Here is a 22931-nt window from a genome sequence, read left to right as displayed (position 1 = left end):
AAAGACTCACAAAACCAAAGAACATTTACATCAACAGTTATAAATAATAAATAAGAAACAACACGAACTCCACTAAAAACCGGGAGTGAAATCAGGTGCTCTGGAAGGGTAAGCATTTCCTGCACCGTATACGGCACCCGTCGTGTTTTTTCTTTGCAATGTTCGGTAATAATTGAAGGTTATTATGACTGAGAAATAATATCATTTATGATTTCTGACACTCTTTTGTCATAATGGCCAATCAGCTCATGATGGCGACCGTAAAATGTATTGAGTGATGACCTTAATTTGATTTATAGCCCTGTGAAAGCAACTTTTGAGAAAGCAGTATTCCTCGTTCAACAAAACTAAGTACTTTGAGATAGCTCTACCGAAACGTATCAATTGAGACACATATACTACATATGCTGGTGCCGGTGCGATGTTGCTACACAGAAATGGAATGTTGACTATAAGAAAATTAAGATCATCGCGTTTGTCATAAATTTTGGTATTTTAACTACCATCAGTAGTCATTTCGAGAAAAAGGTCTAAATATGAAGCAGATTTATCTGTGTCGGTAGTATTTTTTATTTCAAGTTCACTTGGATATATTAAATGTAAGTGATCACTGAATCTATTGTTATTAAGAGACAGTACATCATCAATATACCGAAAGGTGAAATTAAAAGACTTGGTTAATTTCTTTTCTCCTTTCTGTACAAGCCCTTGGATAAATTCTACTTCATTGGAATACTAAAACAACTTGCAAGTAGAGGAGCGCAAATTACAAAGCCACATAGTAAATGAGTATATGTACGGATTGTTTAAGTGATGGCAATAACAGATGGATTTTATAATGCAAAAGACACCAATACTATAATACAGGCCTCCTCTTCATATTCAAAATACTGACGCCTCGTTAAAAAAATCTGCAGTTTTGGTATCTATGATTGGCTCGTATAACAAAACTAGAGGCTCTAAAGAGCCTGTGTCGCTCACCTTGGTTTTTGTGCATATTAAACAAAGGAAACATGACAAAATTGTTTTTTAGTGTTGGTGCTGTGTTTGTAAATCTTACTTCACTGGACATTCTTGCTGCTTACGGTTATCTCTATTTATAATTAATGTTGCCCAGAAGTGACAGTAGAAAATAATTTGTAAAAATTTACACAAAAAATTACAAAACTTGCAAAAATTGTTAAATAAAGGCAACAGTACTATACCGATGTTCAAAACTCATAAATCGATAGACAAAAACAAATCCGGGTCATAAACCAAAACCGAGGGAAATGCATTAAATACAAGAAAATGACGACACAACATTAAAATGTAACACACACAGAAACGTACTAAGCATTTGACAAAATCCGATGTGAACAACAAATATAACATTTAAACTAAATACATGAATTTGGGATAGAAAAGTACCGTGACACGTCTTATAATAATGTGAATTCACACTCAAATGATTATACGAGGAAACAAACGACACAAAAGAAACACAACTTTTAAATGTAACACACACAGAAAAGAACTATCATATAACATTGACCATAATCCTTTTGGTACAGGACATTTTTAAAAAAATAAAAAAAATGGTGGGTTGAACCTGGTTTTGTGGCATGCCGAACCTCCCTCTTTTATGGCCATGTGAAATATAACATTAAAATGACAACACAACATTACAGGACTACAATACAAATAAATAGGAGAACACAATAGACAAAGAAACACACGAATAATAGCTAACAAAAGGCAACAGGTTTAAAATTTAATACGCCAGAAGTGTATTTTGTCCACACAAGACTTACTTGTGACGCCAAGATTCAAAAGTTTGAAAGCCGAAACAAGTACAAAGTTGAACAGCATCGAGGACCAAAATTTCAAAAAAGTTGTGCCAAAAACGGCCAGGGTTTTCTGTTAGGTACCAGAACATCCCTATTATTTAGAATAATTTATACTTTTGTAAACGGTAAATTTTATAAAATGACTATATAAAAGATATACATGATCAAACTGAAGTATTAACTAATTACAGGAAACAACCGAAAAATTGACTATAAAGGGTAATTACTCCTTAAGGAGTAAAATAACCATTTTTGTCATGTGGACTTATTTATAGTTCTTACTTTGCTGTACATTATTACTGTTTACAGTTTATCTCTATCTATAATAATATTCAAGATAATAACCAAAAGCTGCAAAAAAATTTTAAATTACCAATTCAGGGGCAGCAACTCAACCAAAAAATGTCCGATTGGTCTGAAAGGTCTAAATGCTTTGGTTTCATAGATATGAACCAAAAATTGCATGTTACCTTTAGTACTATTTGTAGCCATGACGGCCATCTTGTTTCATGGGCGGGGTCATCAGACACATTTTTAAACTAAATACCCCATTAATAATTGTGGCAGAGTTTAGTTAAATTTTGCCAAGTAGTTTTAGAAAAGAAGATTTTTTAAAAAGATAACTAAAATTATAGAAAAATGGTTAAAAATGACAATAAAGGGCAATAACCCCTTAAGGAGTCACTTAACAATTTTGGCCGTGTTTAACTTATTTGTAGATCCTCCTTTGTTGTACATTATTGATGTTTAAAGTTTATCTCTATCTATAATAGTATTCAAGATAATAACCAAAAACTGCAAAATTTCATTAAAATTACTAATTCGGGGGCAGCAACCCAACAACGGGTTGTCTGATTTGTCTGAAAATTTCAGGGCAGACAGATCACCCGTTGGGCCAGGTGAGCAAAAAATTTGACCACATCAACCAAAAAAGAAAGTAGCACTATATAAAAAAAGCATGTTGCCGCATAATAAATCATTATTTTTTACCTCACGATTTATTATATATAAAAAATGACAGTAATATCAAACACAATTGCTACGTCATTATATAGTGCTTGCATGTTCTTTTTTACTCAAATTAATTATTCACAAAATTACCAGTTTTGAAATCTCAGGCTGGATAGCATAAATAAAGCATTTACCAAAACTGACCATATTTGCACTTTATAAAGTAAATTCATTCTGCAAAACATTAAAGCAATTATGTGTTTTATGTAAGGAGGAATTATTTTGTTCCGTTGTATTTACACTTATAGTTGATGTATTTTACTCAGATTATGGTTTGGTTTGAGTTGCATTGATAAATAACTATTGAACAGCGGTTGACAACAAATCAGTAGTTTTTATATTTCAAACTGGCTTGTATAACCAGAGTATTTGACCACATCAACCAAAACCAACCATATTTGTATAGTGCTATGACAATGTATATAGGTGCATAATAAATCAGTAATTATTTTAACGCCGGATGGATTATTTATTACAAATGACAGCAATCTTGGAACACAATTACTTCAAAACTTTGTCTGCATAAATTTATTGTGCCAGCATGTCTTCTTTTTCTTAATCAAAATATTAACTTGTTAAAAAACTGAGTAGTTTTGTTATATTTGTGTATTTAGTAAAATGTGTAAAAAAAACTATTTGACAGTATCACCTAAATTGATCAAATTTGAACTATATCATGACAATAATATAGCTGCAAAATGAATGTATTTTTTTTTTTTATGTCATGATATATTATAATAATACAAATGGTAGCAATATTGAAACACAATGACTATAACATGCTTCCCGCATCTATGTCTGTCCTTTTTTTTTATTAAAAATATTGACGCGCCACAAAAAATAATCACATTCAATATGCTGGCCCGTGTAACAAAACTATTTGACCGCATCAACAAACATTAAATATATTTGTACTTTATAATAAAAAGTATGACTTATATGCGTTGATATCAAAAGTGAAACGTTTACTGACTGACCGTATTCATGATCATTTTCACTTTCTTATGACAACGTTAAAGCCGCATATCAGTCAGTATATTTTTTTAGTTCTTGATGGAATGTATCAAACAAATGACAGCAATACTTGTACACGGTGACTATAATGACTACACATTTTTGTCCACATCAATTTAGAGAGTCAGGATTTCATCTTTCATGATTTTTAACCGTCATTGAAGTAGGTAGTTTCCTATTTCATAATGCTGTGTGGTATAAATCCAGTTTCCCGCGTCATCTAACACTGACATGACTGTTATATACTGACTTTATTTGTACTTGATAATAAAAAATTAATGCAGGTGTCATCTGGAAAGATTATACTGAATGAATGATAGTATATTAAGTTAGTTGACTGATTGTTTTGCTGGTAGCTTAATGTCCAGTGACAAATATTTCATTCATGGTAATAGAGAGTTTACTTTTTCGGACGTTTCAGAAATCATTTATAATCGATAACTATGAATCTTCTGAAATTGGCGAGATAGTTCATAAACAACACGTTTCATATCCGGACACTATACGGACATCGTTTGAACATTTCACCGGAAACAGAATCCATTGAAAAACGAAGAAAAATGCATGTAATGCATAAAATAATATCTAGAAAGAGACTACAAAAAAAATCGTGAAACGACCCAACGTAAACTATGATGTTGATATCAAGACAAATAAAAATAGTTTTCCAATGCGGTGGATACCCTTTTTATCTGCCTTTCAATTAAAAAGGGTCCTTCATTTTGTTATAGCTGACTGTATATATTTGGATCCAAAATGCTGAAATTTGATATCCATTATTATATGTATACTATAAGAAAATAAAAAATGAAAAAGATGAAAGGTGTATAAAATGTAAAAAGAGTCACTAACGAGTAAAGTTATTTAGTGTACTTGAAAAAGCAATACGATCATAGTTTACATAGAATAACATTAGTAGTAATCACTAATTGATTTATATTCATTATGCTTTAAGAATGTACTTAGGTGAGGTTTTGGAATACGTGTCGAATGTTCGGACTCCTTGGTGTTTTTACATACGATACAAGGTGAAATATTTTGCCCAATAACACCTGTTTATCTTTCAACATAAGACTTAATAACTCATAAAAGGTCATTTGACAAAATTCAAGCAGATTCTTGATTTTCCTTCTTTTGATTTGAGATCCTAATAATACAAATATAAGGTAAAATTCCGAGTAAGCCTTTCCCGCCATTATTTATAAATCAAATATCTTGAAAAGGAGCTCCATGACCTATCAACATTTTTAGCTTATTTTGATCCTTAATTAATATTCTTCCAGTTAAAATAATCAATTTTGAATGCTTGAGTTATTTAATTTTACTTTAGAACACATCCTCAAGCTACCAAGTTAATGATGCCCTCGGGGAATAATCCAAGAGCAGTAAAGTGTCTTCTATGGAGAAGCTTGACATCGACTTGATTGTAGTAAAAATTCAAATTACAAAACCTTGTGCAATCATCACGCATTACGATATCTCGGACGTTCGAAAATAAGATGTACTCGTCCTGGTTTGGAATGTTATATTTGCCACTTGACATCAAGCTACCAATAAAAACAATAAAGCGTCATTGTATACTGAGAGTCAGTCAGTTCACTATTCCCAGATGATACCTTCTCATACTTTTCATTGTAAAGTACATAAATAATCAGTCATTGATGTGTTGCATTTATTTATTTTTTCGTTTTTTATTAGCAAAAATTCGACTGTTTGTGTTCTTTTTTAAAATGTTTTACATTTTTTTATTTAGAGGCTTTTTAAAGCTGACTATGTGGTATGGGCTTTGCCGTATGTTGACCTATAGTTGTTAATGTTTGTGTCATTTGATCTCTTGCGTATCATTGGCAATAATACCACATTTTATTTTGATATGCATATCTGTTATCGATGTTGCCGTCAAACTTTGTTGTCAGCTAGCCTGATATATTTAAAGTGCTGATTTTTTTGTGATGCGTCAACATTTTGAATAAAAGAAATCATGCTTGCACTTTAAATTAATGCGGAGAAAATTTTGTTCTTATTGTCTACCAGTATTGCTGTCATTTTTATTATACAATCCATCCTGACATAAAAATAAATTGTAATCTGTCATCATGATTATGCGTCCATATGAATTTAAAGTGCAAATACGACCAGTTTAGGTTGGTGCAGTTAAATGATTCTGTTATGTAAACTAGTCTGAGGTATCAAAACTACTGAATTTGTTTGACAAGCCAATATTTTGAATAAAGCGTGAACATCTTGGCACACTTAATTGATGAAGACAACATTTTGTAGTCATTGTGTTACAATATTATAGTCACCTTTATCAAACGACCAGTCCTGGCATAATAAGAATTAAAATTACTGATTTATGATACATTTATGTACATTTTCAAAATAAAGTGCAAATATTTTTCGTTATACAAGCCAGCCGGCCAGTCAAGACTATTATGACTATTGTTATGATATCAAAAAGAAGATGTGGTATGATAACCAATCAGACAACTCTCCACAAGATATCATATACCATAGAAATTATTAACTACAGGTCACCGTACGGCCTTCAACAATGAGCAAAGCCCATACCGCATAGTCCGCTATAAAAGGCCCAGAAATGACAATGTAAAACAGTTCAACCGAGAAAACTAACGGCCACTTAGAAAGCCGTGGTGTAGTGGTTAGTGCATCGGACTACTAACACAAAGGTTCCTGGTTCGATTCCCGTCTGGGATGAAAATTTCAGGAACTGCATTTTCGGCTCTCCCTAGACACCATTTGCGAGTATGATCTCGAAGAAACGATGATAGTCCGTCGGAAGGGGACGATATATGGCTGATCCGTGTTAAGAGAGAGCCATATCTCTTGCACGCTAAAGACATCCTTGTAGATTTCGAAAAAGAGCAGGCTAATGCCGCTACAAGGCAGCACTCGCACCCGCAAAGTGAAAAGGGATTAATATAAGTTGCAAAACTTGTTTCCCAATCCACTATAAATAAATATGTTTAAACGAAACTAACTAAAGGCCTTGTTCGTGTAGAAAAAATGAACTAAAAACAAATATGTAACACATAAATAAACAACAACTATTGAATTACAGGCTCCTGACTAGAGGGAGTAAATATGTCGAATAAAAAGAGTACACGAAATTGATGCAGACACTATTTGGTAGTCATTGTGTTCCAAAACCTGTCTCACCTGTATTATACAATCAATCTTGACACAAAACAACTTTTTGATTTATTATTCTGATTTGTTGGCCATGTTAACTTTCACATTAAAGTGGAAACATGGGCAGTGTTAGTCGATGAAAGCACGTGATTTTCTTATACGAGCTTTCCTGAAGTATCGAAACTTCTGAATTTGTGTTTCAAAATATGGTCAGTTTTAATTGATGCTTCAAATAATTGTAATATACCAGAAAGCCAAGGTATCAAAACTAATAAAAGTTTGTTACGAGCCACTATTTTGTATTAAAAGATGGTATATTGACAATCTAAATTGATGCAGACAGAAACTTGTAGTCATGTGGTCCAATATTGCAGACTTTTGTATCATGCGATCCATCCTGACATAACAAAATACTGATTCACCATGCGATTATTATACTATCGATCTGTAAGTCTAATGTATTCAGCAGTTGTAATTAAACCTGTTTATTAATTTCGTCTACATTTTCAGGCATTTACTTAGATATAATATTTGAATAACCTAAATCAAATATGCTATAACAGGAGTTTTTATATATTAAGTCATAGAGAGTCATTATTGTGTCTTAAATTATTTGACAATCACATGTTGACAAATGACATGTAAAACTGATTTTGTAAAATATTATGATTTAGAGTTATTGTTAACAGCTTAACGTATATCCTTCGAGAAAGATATAGAATAAAAAACAAACATAATATATACGTGTTTAGTAGAGATTCGTTCAAGCGGCACTCCAATGATCATTTTATCTTATATGATATACACCGTACAAGTTCACGTAATAGTTAAGGGAAACAATGAAGTGGTGTTGTAAAAATAACAATCAATGTGTATCTTAATGTTTAAGTTTCATACAAACCTTAAATCAGGGTCTGTGTTTCCATCACGAGGACGTTGAAAAGACACTCTATCATCTGTACTGAGGAACTCCGACTCCATATGCTGCTGTAATATGTGTCGTTTAGAATTATCTTTTGAATTAGAAATGTTTCTTGTGATATTCAAATGATGTATTCCTGCTTTTCCCCTTTCTAATTCGACAAGAAATGAAACATCACAACTCTTTACATTTCTATTATGTCCAACTGAATTATTCATATGTTTAGTATTGACTCCTTTCGAAACGAATTCGCCTACAGTATTTTTATTGTCAGAAACATCATTTACATTTGTTGCTAAGATGTATTGTGTTTCATTCGAAAAGTTTTCAACGGACTCTTCCACATTTTCAGAATCTGTATCCTCCGAAATATTTTCTTCCTCACTGCTCGTTATAGTTTCTTCTTCGGAACTGTCTGCCCATTCGGAACCCGATTCTATCCCAGGTGTGATGCCTGTTATATCTTTTCTATAAATACTTTCAGCATTTTCAACAAACGTGTTGATGATATAATCTGAATGCATATATCTGAGATGTTTCCCTAATTGACTATAATGCGCAAATGTTAACGGACATATACTACAAGGAACGCGTGGTTGCTTTGAATGGATATAAAGATGACCTCTTAAACTGTACTTATTCTGAAAAGGGATAAGACAATATAAACACCAATGTTGTCGTTCCATGTTGCAATATGAATTGTTCCGTTTCTTGTAAGACCTAAAAAAAATGTCATTGTAATGTACTCTCAATTTTCTTAGTATATATATGCAAATACATTAAGTACATTAAAAGATATAATATGCATTTAAAAACTTTCAACCAACCGTGTCGACAGTGTTTTTTAAAAATAGACGGCGCTTGTGTGGTCGTGTTTGACATTTGACCAAAATTAATATCATATCTCAAAGGTTGCATTCCGTTCTACTCTAACTTTAAACACCAGAATGGTTGCATTTGAAGCACTCTTTTTTTATAAATTTATGCACATTTTACAGTTCTAGAGATATCCTAATTACGTTTGCTAAAACAGCGCATTATAAGCAAAAATTGGTAAAATAATTAATTGATTGATTTGGATTGATAAATATCTAGTTGCAAACATTTCATGCATTTTAAGGACAAGAACAAATCCACAATGCATACACTATGTTTAACCTGTTATAGAGACTGTCCGAGACGAAGATGGACGTGGCTGAGCACCTGCTCATCCCGCAAAGCCAAACGGACACCCTTCTTTGGCAAGGGCACCACGGGCAATCGGATAAAAATCTAAATGACTATATTTCTATTCATCTGTCACACGTAAGGTGATTTGGGAAATGCATGTGCTGGACTAGTACTTACTGTGAAAATACCCTTAGCAAGGACATGATGAAAATGTAAATTTTGTCCTACAGTACTTTGCAAAAAAGGTTGTGTTCAAAAAGTGAGAATAAACAGCTCGCCCTAAATAAATTATCCGTACTATCAACCTGTGTAAATGAATAGTCTACAGCAAAAAAAATCACTGGAACAAATACAGGGAATTATATCCCAATCATAGTACTATTCATTCAAAGCTACACAAAGTTTATATTTCCCACATTATCATGACCTTCAAACGAACTTACACAATACCCTTTTTTATGGAACTAGGATTAGATGTCTGATTATATATTGTGCATGGATGCTACCTCATTGACTTATGAACATTGTATGGTTATTTGTACAACGAAAGTAATTAAAAATTACGGGCCTCGATATGTTTTCACAAAAAAATACGAAGGTATATTTTGCACATTACCAACTGGATAAATATGATGATATGATGATTAAATAATATTTCATCGAGATATATTTTGTCAGCATGTAATTTAAATGAACAAGCAGATATGATCTTTGCATTTTGCAATCTTACTTAAACGTTGTTTACTAAAACCCTATGACTTATATGTCTTTATTGATAACGGTTAAGGTTATCCTTATTAGGTATGACCCAGCGAACATGTTTGTTCATACCATTATTTTACTATATGTAACGTTATATAAAGTCAACATAAGTATACTCTGTTCTAAAGTCATCAATCGATTGAGAGAACACAAATCCGGATAACAAACTTAAACCGAGGGACACACATCAACTATCTAAGAGGAAAACAACAAAACAACAGACACACTGACGTGCAACAAAAACAAATGCCAACATACATATAAACGAATTATAATAGATAACAACTGCCATATTCCTAGGTACAGGATATTTACAGGATGTTTTGTCTACAAAAGACTCATCTATGACCCTCAATACTGTTAAAAGAAAGCCAACAAATGTACGAAGTTGAAGAGCACTGAGAACCACAAATTCCTAACATTTTGCAAAATACAAAACAAGTAATCGATACCTGATGTATAAAAGCTTAAGTATTTCAAACATTCAAAGTTGTGCTAACTATTAATGTATAATTATGATAATTTATGTCAACACATAATTGCTGAATACTGGGCTCGTGATACCCTAGGGCAATAAAAACTCTACCAGCAGTGGAATCGACCAAGTGGTTGTAAATAGACTCATCATAGATACCAGGATTGATATCTCGTATTTGCACCAGACGAGCCTTTCGTCTACAAAAGACTTATCAGCGACACTCGAATACAAAAATGTTAAAAGAGGCAAATAAAGTACGAAATTGAAGAGCACTGATGACCAAACCTCCTAAAAGTTTTGTAAAAATACAGCTAAGGTACTCTATTTCTGAGGTAAAAAAGCCTTAGTATTTATATTTCAAAGTTGTTTTCACTTTTAGTTTATACGTATGACCATATCAATGATAACTCATGTCAACATAGAAGTGCTGGGCTGTCTTATGTGGAACTTATTACGTAATGTTAAAACCATATAAAGAATAGACAAATCATCATTACGAAATAACAAAACCACATTAGGTAATGAAACAACTACATTATATGGAACGCCACAGCTGTCTTATGTGGAACTCTGATATGTATAGATTATCGGGTTTTCTACACATTGATATCGTAAAATATCAGCCGCGAGCTACAATGTGAACCTTTTTGGCGAGTGAGCGTAGCGAACGAGCTAAAAAGTTTCACATCGTGTCGAGCGGCTGATATTTTACGATATCTATACGAAGAAAATCCGATTATCTTTTTATCGTTCTATTACTGGTCGTTTCTTTCCCTAAGACCGTTTAACGCTTGCAAAAAGCAAGCTTGATAACGTCTCCTCTCACATTGTGACGTCGCTGATAACTTCTCCTCTCACATTGTGACGTCACTGATAATGCCTGGACTCGTTTTGAAGTCTTGATACGAGAATTCCGGAGCAACAGAGCTGGTTGATATAGGCAGAGGGAAGGACGATAAAACGTTATGTTGTCCTACTATAACTTAATTATATTTTGTCTTTACTTAATATGGTTTTGACATTACGTAATGATAAAGTTCGGGTTACTGTTAAGGAAAACTATGAGTCAGTCTTCGATTTCGAATTCAAGCCATCATTATAAAATTAAAGTTCTAGTAAGCATTGCGTTTCGAGTTGAACTTTAGTTTGAGTCATATCTAAAGGTAGAGTTCTAGTTATAACTTCGAATCTGAGTCACTTTTTGAGGTAGAGTCTGAGTAAGATTCAAATTTAAGTCTCATTTAGATTAATTAAGATTTCGAGTTGAAATTCGAGCTATCTTATATGAGTTCGTATTTAAATTTTCTATCGTGGACCAAGAGCTTTTGCTAGGGCTTCCGAAAAGAGGGCTCCGAGGAATGCGTACAAACTGAGATAAACAATGTTACACTATACAAAACGCAACATAGAAGTTGAAATAAAGTTAGATGTGGTGTGATTGCCAATTGCCACCAGAGTTTAAATGTAGTGGATGTACGAAATCATGTATAGGCAACCGTACAGCCTTCAATAGACAAAAGTGATACTCCCCGCAGTTCACTCTAAAGCAACTGTATTATAACGAAGTCAACGTATGACTTTTCTTGGGATATTATTGTGTCTGGGAGACACAATTGCTGCCCCTGCAGATGCAAAGTGTAATTTAAAAATAACTATAACATTCAACTGCTTATACCCCAAAAAATGAGTTCAATTACCAAAGAGCAAAAATTAATAAAACTAAAAACCCTGACCACATGCACACCTTCAATATATGTTCAAACAGACAATAAAGAGAAATCTTCCTAAGATTCAAACTGTAGGATAAGTTATGCGGAATAACTATATACACATAATGGGACGGACGGGTGGATGGGGTGAAACATTATCCTCCCCCCACACTTTCAGTTGCAGGGGCATAAAAAAACAGTTTCAATTGGCCGACTCAATAGATCGCTATGATTGGGTAATATAAATACATCGGGTTGATCTCAGGTGCTCCAAAAATTTAAGAGATTCTGCTCGATGTTAGGCACCCGTCGTGTTATTCGTGAAAGTACAAACCCAGCGATTTGCTTTTGTTTGGTAGTTCACACTCGAGGAAAAGATGACGGTATTATGGTTACGGCAACTGGAACATATCCGTCGTCACATGTGAAACAGATATTCAAAAAAAATAATATCTCAATTAGTGAGAGGTAGATCAGAGAATTCAATTGATAATCAAAGTACGGAATTACTGAAATTGGATGACCGCAAGTTCTTGTGGATGGTCCGAAAAACACTTGTTTCAGAAAAAAAAATCACATCTCTATACCTGAAAGTGATGTTAATGTACAGATATAATCAGTATACTTTGGTTTATTGTTATATATTATATTAATACTTGGATATTACTGGTACATGTACAAAATATTTTCATGCATTTGTATATCATTTTATTCTACTATATTGATAATAGTGCAGTGTAAGTATTTGTTGGACGCGTCACTCTTCTGTAATAATTTGATTTTTCTAATGGAATGGATTTGAGTAGCCTTCGTATTTTCCCGCAAGAAATGTTTAACCATCCATGCAGAGTTATCGTTCCTTGAGATTGCAAACGTTCTTGAGATATACTCCCGCATGCGTGTGCATATATATTAATGATGTTTCAGTTATATTTATATACATTTAATAACACATTTTAATATTATCCATTTATCTTCTTTAAAAAGTATTTGATGAGTATTCATTGAAGAAATGACTTTATAACAATCGATAAGGAAAATTCGTTTGCCCTTGATGATGTCTAAGTATCATCATGTTTATAGATCGGTTAAAAACCCAAAACGAATATTACGTAATGGAAATCTAGGCGATAGAAATACACCGGAATGCCCTCACGGTCATCCGCTGTAAAACGATTGACATTCGTTTATGTTTAAATGATCATTCACGTAAAAAAATGGGAGACTTCTTATTTTATAGTATTGATGGTTTGTCGGTTAGTCCAAGCAATCAACACCCCCATCCCCATCCCAGCCTCCGATATTTTTATAATAACATTGAAATTTACATACGAGGTGTAGCATCATTAGGACAAAGTGACGATTCCTACGAAGCGCTATTAGTAACAACAATATTGAGCAAACTACCAGGGGAAATTTTAAAAAACCTTGTAAGAGAATTGGGGTCTTCTAACATACGCTTGGCCAACTTACGAAAGGGCATATTTAATGAATAAAATATCACGGAAGCCGGTTACTCAATAGACAGCCTTGAAATCCCACAGCTACTCCAGCAATTTTGCCAAACACGGAACCGTGCAATCCATAACAAAGTCACATCCAACCAAATAAGGTTTACAAAAATGCTAACTTCCATATTAAACCGTGTGTTTATTGCTGCGAGTCCCACACCTCATTAAATTGTACCAAACAACTGGAATATAAAGACCGGATGTGTATATAAAAAAGAGACCACTTATGTTTTATCTGTTAAGAACATCACAACTTGGTTGATTGTCAGTCAATCAAATCATGCAGAAATTGTCAAAATCGACATCACACGAGTCTGCTTAAAGATAATATACAAATAATTAATCAAGACAATGTAAACGTAAGTACCATACAACACAAAGCGAAGGAATCGGGCAGATATTGAGGATGTCCACCATTACTTCTTCGTTTGCCCAAAATACACATCATATAGAAAAAGAAAAAACCTTATTCAATAATATTGACTGGCTATCTTAAACTTTGTTTTAGATACAAAATTGATTTGCGGACACTTGGAACTTTCGAACGAAAAAATATTAAAATTTTCAAACATGTTCCAAATTTCATAAAAAGGTCAAACAGATTTTTTCATGTCTTGATTGAGCGTTATTGTTACTGGCATGGAACATCATTGTCATCATCACAGAATAATATGACTTTTCATACTTTTTTTCCTCTTTTTTTCTCTCTCTCCTCTTTTTACCTATGAAAGCTAGCATTATATTCTTACTGTTTGCTTTATTTGTATGTCCATTATATTATACTATTATTAAAATTTAATATTGTATTATGGAGAAGACTTTATAAGTATGATTTATTTGTGTCTAATCCATTTTGCTATAATTCAGCAAATAAAATATGTTTAACTAACATGTTTAACCCCGCCACATTATTTAAGTATGTGCCTGTCCCAAGTCAAGAGCCTGTAATTCAGTAGTTGTCGTTTGTTTATGTGTTACATATTTGTTTTTCGTTCATTTTTTTTATATAAATAAGGCCGTTAGTTTTCTCGTTTGAATTGTTTTTCATTGTCTTATCGGGGCCTTTTATAGCTGACTATGCGATATGGGCTTTGCTCATTGTTAAAGGCCGTACGGTGACCTATAGTTGTTAATGTCTGTTTCATTTGGTCTATTGTGGACAGTTGTCTCATTGGCAATCATACCAAATCTTCTTTTTTATATTAAAAGATGTAGTTTATACCCTAATGAGTTTAATCGTGCTTAATTATAGACTATGAACCTTTTTTTATGTTTTTCGTGTGAATTATCAAAGACAGTTAAATATATTTAAAGTTTCATATTTATCAGAGACAGTAAAAGTAAAATTTTCAGCATTTTTTGTAATTTAATTCATTTGCGGGCCCCAGAATGTTAAGGATTGCATATGAGGTGTTTCGGCTACCGTTCTCTATGTACACGAAGTCACCGTAGTTGTGACATTAACTATTGAGAGTTCAAATACAGGTATCATTGCAAGCAGACGTTCATATTTTTACACTGGAATAATATACAATTAGAAAGGACCTAACAAGAACACCCATATTTTTTAATACAGACATTGACTTTAGACTTTTAACGCAGATAAACTAAAACTTGAGCTTACAAAGAATTAACCTCGGGTTATAAATTTGGAAATAAGGCTCACCGAGTTCAATGATGAAATACTTAAACTTAAAAACAAGTGTTAACAGAGTGAACTCAACATCCAGTAATTCCACCAAGTTTAATGGAAATCTAAAGCACTCTTACTACAACAGGCACGAATCTACCGGCAAAATTAACAGATTGATTGATTGTTGGTTGCTTACATGCAATGGCAAATATTGCAGGACGATAACAAGTTAACAATAAATACAAATGGTAGGTCTTGTAATAGAGGCCATTCTGGATGGTGATCGGGGAAGTTTATACTGCCACTAGAAAATGAGGGTATATTGGATTGGGACAAACATTTTGCAACAGGCCACCTACGGACCCCTCAAGAGTTGTTGAAAGGTTTCATAGCGTGCAAAGAGCGTGGTACTCTCTTTACACGAGGCATCGGATGTAACGTCTTCATTCTAATCGGACGTGGCTGCAAATTGGATACACCCCGCACAGCCAAATGAACGTCCCACTTTGGCAAGCGTTCTACTGGCGATCGGAAGTACCTTAGTGACCAAAATCCCCTAGTCACACTTGGGGCAAACTAAAATGAAGATACAATGTGCATTTGGGTATATTATGCTATGTGTTCTAACTTAGTTTTTGGACTTTTATATCACTATATAAAGGCCGTACTTTGATCCATAGTGGTTTACTTTAAGCAAATTATTACTTTGATGGAAAGTTGTCTCATTCGATCTCATACACCATCTTCTTATATCTATAAACCTTTAAAATTTCCCCTTAAAAACCGCGATGTTTTGAATATAAACTCAGTGGTGAGCGTAGTTTAAACTATTTAAAACTATGATATTGCTGTGATCACGTTGGACTTTATTATGTTCTATCATTGCTAGAATGTTTAGTTATGTTGAAAGGCTTACTTTTAATAAAGTCGAAAAGTTCATTACGGACTTTCATGTACAAGTTATCCTTTCTTGAATGGTAAATATTCCATGAATAAACCGGTTAAATGTGTGTTCATTTTTGATTTAATATTGTAAATATTGTATGATAAATTATATGAATTGTCTTACGTTAGATTGTGTATCATTTTAGTTACTTTCAGTACCTATTGATATAAATTATGCGAGTCATTTGGTTTTACGGGGAAAAGGCGTGTTTTGACTTAATCCGTTACTTTTGAAAAAAAAATCGGGAAGCAAAACTTGAATACCCAGCTGATCGGATGTTTTTCTGAAAGCAAAGCCTTTTTCTAAATTGGGGATCCATTTAGATCGATTATTCAATTATCGAAAGCTTGTTAAAGTACGTATTTGTATTTTATTTACAGAGTTCCAGTAATTATTTTGTCATAAAACGGTGATATCAGTGACTGATATTTTCTGGAGTCTGAGTCTATGTTAAGAGACATGTATTGTCGAAATGCGCATCTGGTGCAGAAAAATTGGTACCGTTGATGTTATTATTCAAAACTAGGGGGTTTTCCACATTTATATTTGGCAATCTTTTGATATTCTATTGGTATTCATAACTATTTAAGGCTATCTAACTATTGTATCGAGATTGATTGTTATAGTCAATGTTTTCATGAAAGTCTGAAGTAATAATAATGATTTAGAAAATCGATTTGAATAACGATATAAATTCACTCAATATGACTTATCTCTCAACCTTGCAAACATTAATTATGATACAGAGTGTACCAGTTAATATATTTAAAACAAATATCATTTTAGCAACGATTACAACAATTAAACATGTATACATTATATATACAATGTAATAAAATAAACGGTATCATCTGTATTATAACCCATTGTTCAGGGATGCTCAGAAAAATGTAACATTAATTTTTTTATTAATCAAAATCAAAAATTACAATTACTTAAGTTATGTGAAGGTCTTAGAAGGACAGATATTCCGTTCATAAGTATTCAACTAATTAACTTTCAACAAGTTATTCTATTTTTTATTACAAATCAGACCCTAACATTATCTGCAGGTGATCGCTGTATAATTCGTGAAATGAGGCTAACATAACACGTGTCCCGTATCAATTATTCACTTCTTTACAATCAACATTGCAGGACACTTGAAACGAACTATTAAAAGCAAAAACGTATCATATAAACCTATAGGAAACAAGAACAATAAAAGGACTTACGAAATTACATACTAAGTTGGTAAAAAATGCCAGATTATTTGTGAAAAATTTATCGGGACATAACCTGACAGCTCACTTTATAACTTTCAAAAGGTGTAACATTCATCATCAACCCTTCGAACAAAAATGCCATACAAAACGTTTTGAAGGACTTTGACGAATTATCAAGAAAACTTAGATGTCGGTATCTCTTCAAAAACGGTATAATATACAAAATACACCCTTTTTACAAAAATTCCGGGTACGAACCGTTGGATTCTTGTCCAGCAATTGAAAATTACATATTCTCCACAAATATCGAACTTAGTAGAAAGAAAATAAACAAACATATTAGAAATATATCTGTCGCGGAATTGTTGGCTATTCGGAATCAAAAGGAAAAAAATACAGCATTATAATACGTAAGGCAGACAAAAACTCAACACTATGTATTCTTGACAAGGACAACTATTTACGTGAAGGGTTAAGACAATTACATATATATATTAAACGAAGTAACAACAAACCAGGAAGAAATGTTGAAAAAAATAAAGAATTATTATACACTACAACATGCCTCGATAAAAAGGAGTAGATCCAGTAAGACCCCTTTTTGGCCCCAAAATATAGCAGTTTTACAAAATTGTAAAAATGTAAACCTTTAGTTATTTATCGGACAGAAGAATGCTTCTGCTACATACATATGGGCTGTTTTTACAATACAATGCACATATATCGGGTAGTAGCACTAGAAAGTCATGCTAAATTACTGAAATATCCACAATTCTAGCATTTTAGTTAAATTTTAGACGGTTTCCGTGTAAAACGAAATTGGCCGCATTCGTGGTCATACTTAATATTGAGTAATGTAAGTTGTATTTGATGATAATACATAACATATATAAAGGTTGTGGATGAACACGGATGCGGCCACTTTCATCTTTGACAAAACCCATCTGAAAAGTGACATTTTTCGGCATATTTGGTAGATTTTTCATATTTGAGCTTGAATCGGATCGTTTTTAATGACTAAATCAGTTAAAATCTTTCGCATAAACTAATTGAATCAAATGAAATGGACACTTAAGTGTTTAAAAAGTGGTCAAAATCTTTCATCAGATGAACCTGAAATTTGAGGCCAAAATCGGTCCTTACCGGACCTACTCCTTTGTTACATTCATACATTTCTGATATTATCATTGAAAGGGATATAAATGTTGATGACTTTAAAGAATGTGATGGGGAAGTAACTATAGATGGATGCATTGGTGCTATAAACACGATGAAGCTAAATAAATAACCAGGTCTTAAAGGCTTGATTTTGGAATTTCATAAGACTTTCTTGGAAAAATTCAAACTAATGTTAGTTCAAGTTCTTAATAAGGGACACGAGGAAAATCTTGTATCGTATACCCAACAAACAGGTGTACTATCTTTATTATTTATAAAGAATGACCCATTATTGTTGGACAATTATCGTCCTATATCAATATTAAACGTAGATTTGAAGAAAAAAACTAACCCATGTTTTGGCATAGAGACTTAAAAAACAGCTTCTTAAACTAATAAATGAAGATCAAACTGGATGTGCAAACAATCATATTATTGGATTCAATTGAAGGCAAATTCAAGACATTATGGATTATGCAGTATCGTATGGGAATGGGAATTCATGTTAAGCGTTCTTAAAAAATTGGTTTTAATGAAACATGTATATCATGGATGGAAAATTTATATAAGGGAATACAAACATGTACAATAGATAATGGATGGATATCTGAGATTTTTGAAAACTCCAAAAATCTGTCAAGGATGCCCATTATCTGCTTTACTTTTTGCTTTGTCAGTAGAAATTATGGCTTTAAGATTACGACAAAACCCTGACATCAAAGGTATTCGAATTACTATTGATAAAAAAAACACATAACATAGAAGTATCTCAATTGGAGGATGATACAACTTTTTTTTGAAGTTCAAAATCTGATAAATGAATTGCTATGAATCCGATAGAAACGTTTGGGGTTTTTTTTAGGTCTGAGATTAAATCGTAGTAAAACAGAAGGAATATGGATAGGGGAGCTTAAACATAGTAATGATACAATGCAGAGATTATGCTGGATGAACAAACCAGTTAAAGGTTATAAATTTATTTTGGTTAAAACACAAACGAATGTGAAAAGTTAAATTGAGAACTCAAATTGATAAAATAAAATCCATACTTAAGGCATGGGAAATAGGAAACTAACAATAATTGTAACAATATCAGTTATTAAATATTGGACCTAACCAAAATTTACATTCTTTGCCACTTCGTGTATTGTTCAAAACAAATTCACTGAAGAGATTGTAAGATGCTGTTTTAAATATATTTGGGTTGTAAAAATGACAAAGTAAAAAGAAATACACTAATTGGCGGTTATGAAAACGGGGGATTAAAAATTATTGATTTTTCAGTCTATGGAAGAAGCGAATCAATATAAACGTTTTTTTATATCAACGAGCGATATTGTCTTATATCAACGAGTTGCATGATGGGAAATTTCAGACGAATGTTATGATTTGTACGAAGAAAGGCAGATTTATCGGTATAAAGAAATGACTCTTTTCCTAAAACAGGGTGACATTTAACACGACATACATCTGCTGTAAAATTTCCATGAACTATTTTATATAATAACAAACAAGGTGTATTTAAACGAGAAAATTGAATTGTTGAATAAATGAAACATAAATGCACGATTTATCATTTGTAGATGTACACATTTAATAAATATCATGTAGCAAATCCAGTGGAATGCAATTGAGATAAATCCAATTGTCTGCTAAGCCAAAATCACCTATAAGTCGAAGATATTGCTATATTTTATTATATCAATGCGATGTTTGCCTCATTTAATAGCGATGTGTGTTTGATATCAACATTTTATGAATGCGATACTTTTCTTATATAACTGCTATAGCTTTCTAATTTAAAATGAATACGATAACACGTCACAATGCATGTCAAGAAAACCGCAAACATAATTCACAAACTATGTCATAACCAGTTTAATGTTCGAGTATCAATATCACTAAAATTTCGTACCTGTAACAACATTAGCGCTTACATAAACTTAACGTTTCGAAAATGCTGCTTGACCCTATTGATAGTTGACAGTGTTAACAACCTGATCAGTCCATTGTTTTCAATCATATGGTTTAACCGACTAATTCTGTTTGAAGTGACGATGCAATGGTGGAATTTAAATGCGGCTGTAAATAGTCTACCGACATATCAGAATCTAATATATGTCACACTGCTATAGCCTATTCACATGGGTAATATCGAAATACACAAAAACTATCATTACTTGAAAGAAAAAAAAAACAATTCATTTAAACAATCCAATCCAATACAGTTTCAATTACATTTGACAATGAATATTCAAATGGGAGAATAAATATTCCAAACAAATTAAAATGTACAAATGCTGATGATCCGAAATTTGAAGATACCAGTTGAGTAGCCTCAAACTATAAATTGAACAACTTCAGATACCACGAGAATCAAAAATCTTGTCGATCAAAAAATGTATTTATTGTATAGCAATATAATATTTCCCACAGAAAGTAACCAAAAGTTAGCGTGCAATAAATTCTAATATTGCACTAGTGCAATAAATCTTCAAAATTCATGACGTCACCCACAACCAAAGGAGTAGGGGCATTAAGGCCTAGTTTTGGCCCAAGAAAAATAAATGTTTGATAACTTTTTCAAATTGCCACATAATGTTTAGAAATGCATGGGGTCAAGAAATATAAATGGAAAACATTAAGATTTTTATCTGATGACGTCACAATTACGTCATGATATGTACTGTTTTCACAAAAACGATGAAAAATACAGAATTTATGCAATTTTCTGACTTTAATTCCGTTGGGGAAATATCCTGCGCAGCCGAGAAACAACAAAATAATTTAGCAAAAGCTTTATTATAACTATTGGCATTATCTCACCAAATATAAACTTGTTTCTTAGGTGCGCACATACTTTTTCAGTCTAAAATGTACTTGAAATTTGATGAAAAAACAAGGAAAATCACGAAATTTAACAAAATATGCAAATTAGGTTATGATGTGTTGCCATAGAAACTTGTTCGAGGTCAAATCTGTATGGTTTTTCTAAGTACCTTATAGCTTAGACAAGTTTTCAGTATTTAAAGAATATGTATGATAACTTTAAAATGTGCAGTAATTTTTGGGCCAAATAAGGGCCTTATTGCCCCTACTCCTTTTAGTTTAAAACAATTTTTACTTTCAAATATTATATTGCTATATAATAAAAGGGTTATTGCATGAATATTTGGGAATATTGTCCCTCGTAGAACATATATTGCACTCGCAAGCTCGTGCAATATAAAATTCTACTCGGGACAATATTTCCCAATATTCATGCAATAACCCTATATTATTATTAACATTGAAAAAATATTGAGAATGAAAACAGTTATTGTTGGATATCAAAGACTTTATCCGATGGTAATTCCATATCTCTATGAACATAATCAGCTCGCCGTTTGGACGCTCTTTTACATCGCGATGATCGTGAGGGCATTCCGATGTATTGTTGCTACAGATATTTGACTTTCGTTTTTGACTGGTAACCGATCGTATAAATACGCGGACATTTCTTAGTGCAAAATAACAATCCGTATCGCTTGTTACAAATTAATTTCTTCAATGAATACTCAAAACAAAACAAAATTAGAACACAAATAAATAATATGTAAATGTCATTCGACGTTAGAAATGTATATATATATATATATATATATAAATCATTAATATATATGCACACATACAGAAACAAATATGTTAACACACAAGACAGAATATCTCAAAAGCGTTTTGTGGGAAAATATGAATGCCGACTTAAATTCAATCGATTAGATAAATTATTACAGAAAAGTGTCCACCATGCATATGCACTGCTCTATAATTAAAATATAAGAATAGAATGATATACAAATGGATGAAAATTATATAAACATGTTACTGGTATATACAAATATTTGAAAAAAAATAATGTATAACAACAAACCAGAGAATACTGATTTATATCACTACAATGTAATAGTTATTACGATGAGGTTGAATTGCCTTTCATTTACAGTCCCTGTAACGTAAAAGTTAACACTTTTTTCGTTCGGGAATCGTACGTACAGCGTTCGGTAATCGTTCGTATAGAGATCGGTCATCGTCCGTACAACGTTCGGTCAGCATTCGTACATCGTTCGTTCATCGTATGGTAAATGTCACCGTTGAGGGTTTTGTATAGCGTATGCTTCATGGTATCGTTAATCGTTTTATTTGTCGTATGGTTTATGGTATCGTTTAGCGTTTCGTTTATCGTATGGTATGTAATATCGTTTAGCGTTTCATCAATCGTATGGTATATCGTTTTGTTAAGCGTCTGATATACAAGTATGTTAGGGTTTTATTTCAGAAAGTTATTTCAATTATTATAGTGTTGAGTTAAAATGATTTGATATAAAAAGATGCGAGATAAAAAAAAAAACAATTATTAGTTTGGATTGGATTAAATCTCTAACTAATATCAT

General features: G+C 32.5%; 1 protein-coding gene across 12 annotated transcripts in view; it reads right to left on the bottom strand.

Annotated features, from left to right (window-relative positions):
• The window catches only part of LOC139528747 (mediator of RNA polymerase II transcription subunit 12-like), a 322630-nt gene that overhangs the window by 24635 nt on the left and 275064 nt on the right, over positions 1-22931 (bottom strand). For 7 of the 12 annotated variants that reach the window (XM_071324977.1, XM_071324995.1, XM_071324987.1 and 4 more), the window contains one exon: positions 7909-8649. The exons of the other annotated variants lie outside the window; for them this stretch is intronic. In XM_071324977.1, coding sequence (XP_071181078.1) covers positions 7909-8615 — 707 coding nt within the window. In that variant the 5' untranslated portion in view covers positions 8616-8649. The remainder of the gene's footprint in view (positions 1-7908; positions 8650-22931) is intronic. 12 annotated transcript variants of the gene reach the window in all.

Source organism: Mytilus edulis, chromosome 1 (assembly GCF_963676685.1).
Source record: "Mytilus edulis chromosome 1, xbMytEdul2.2, whole genome shotgun sequence".
Lineage (NCBI taxonomy): Eukaryota > Metazoa > Mollusca > Bivalvia > Mytilida > Mytilidae > Mytilus > Mytilus edulis.
This window is presented reverse-complemented; position numbering and strand designations above follow the sequence as displayed.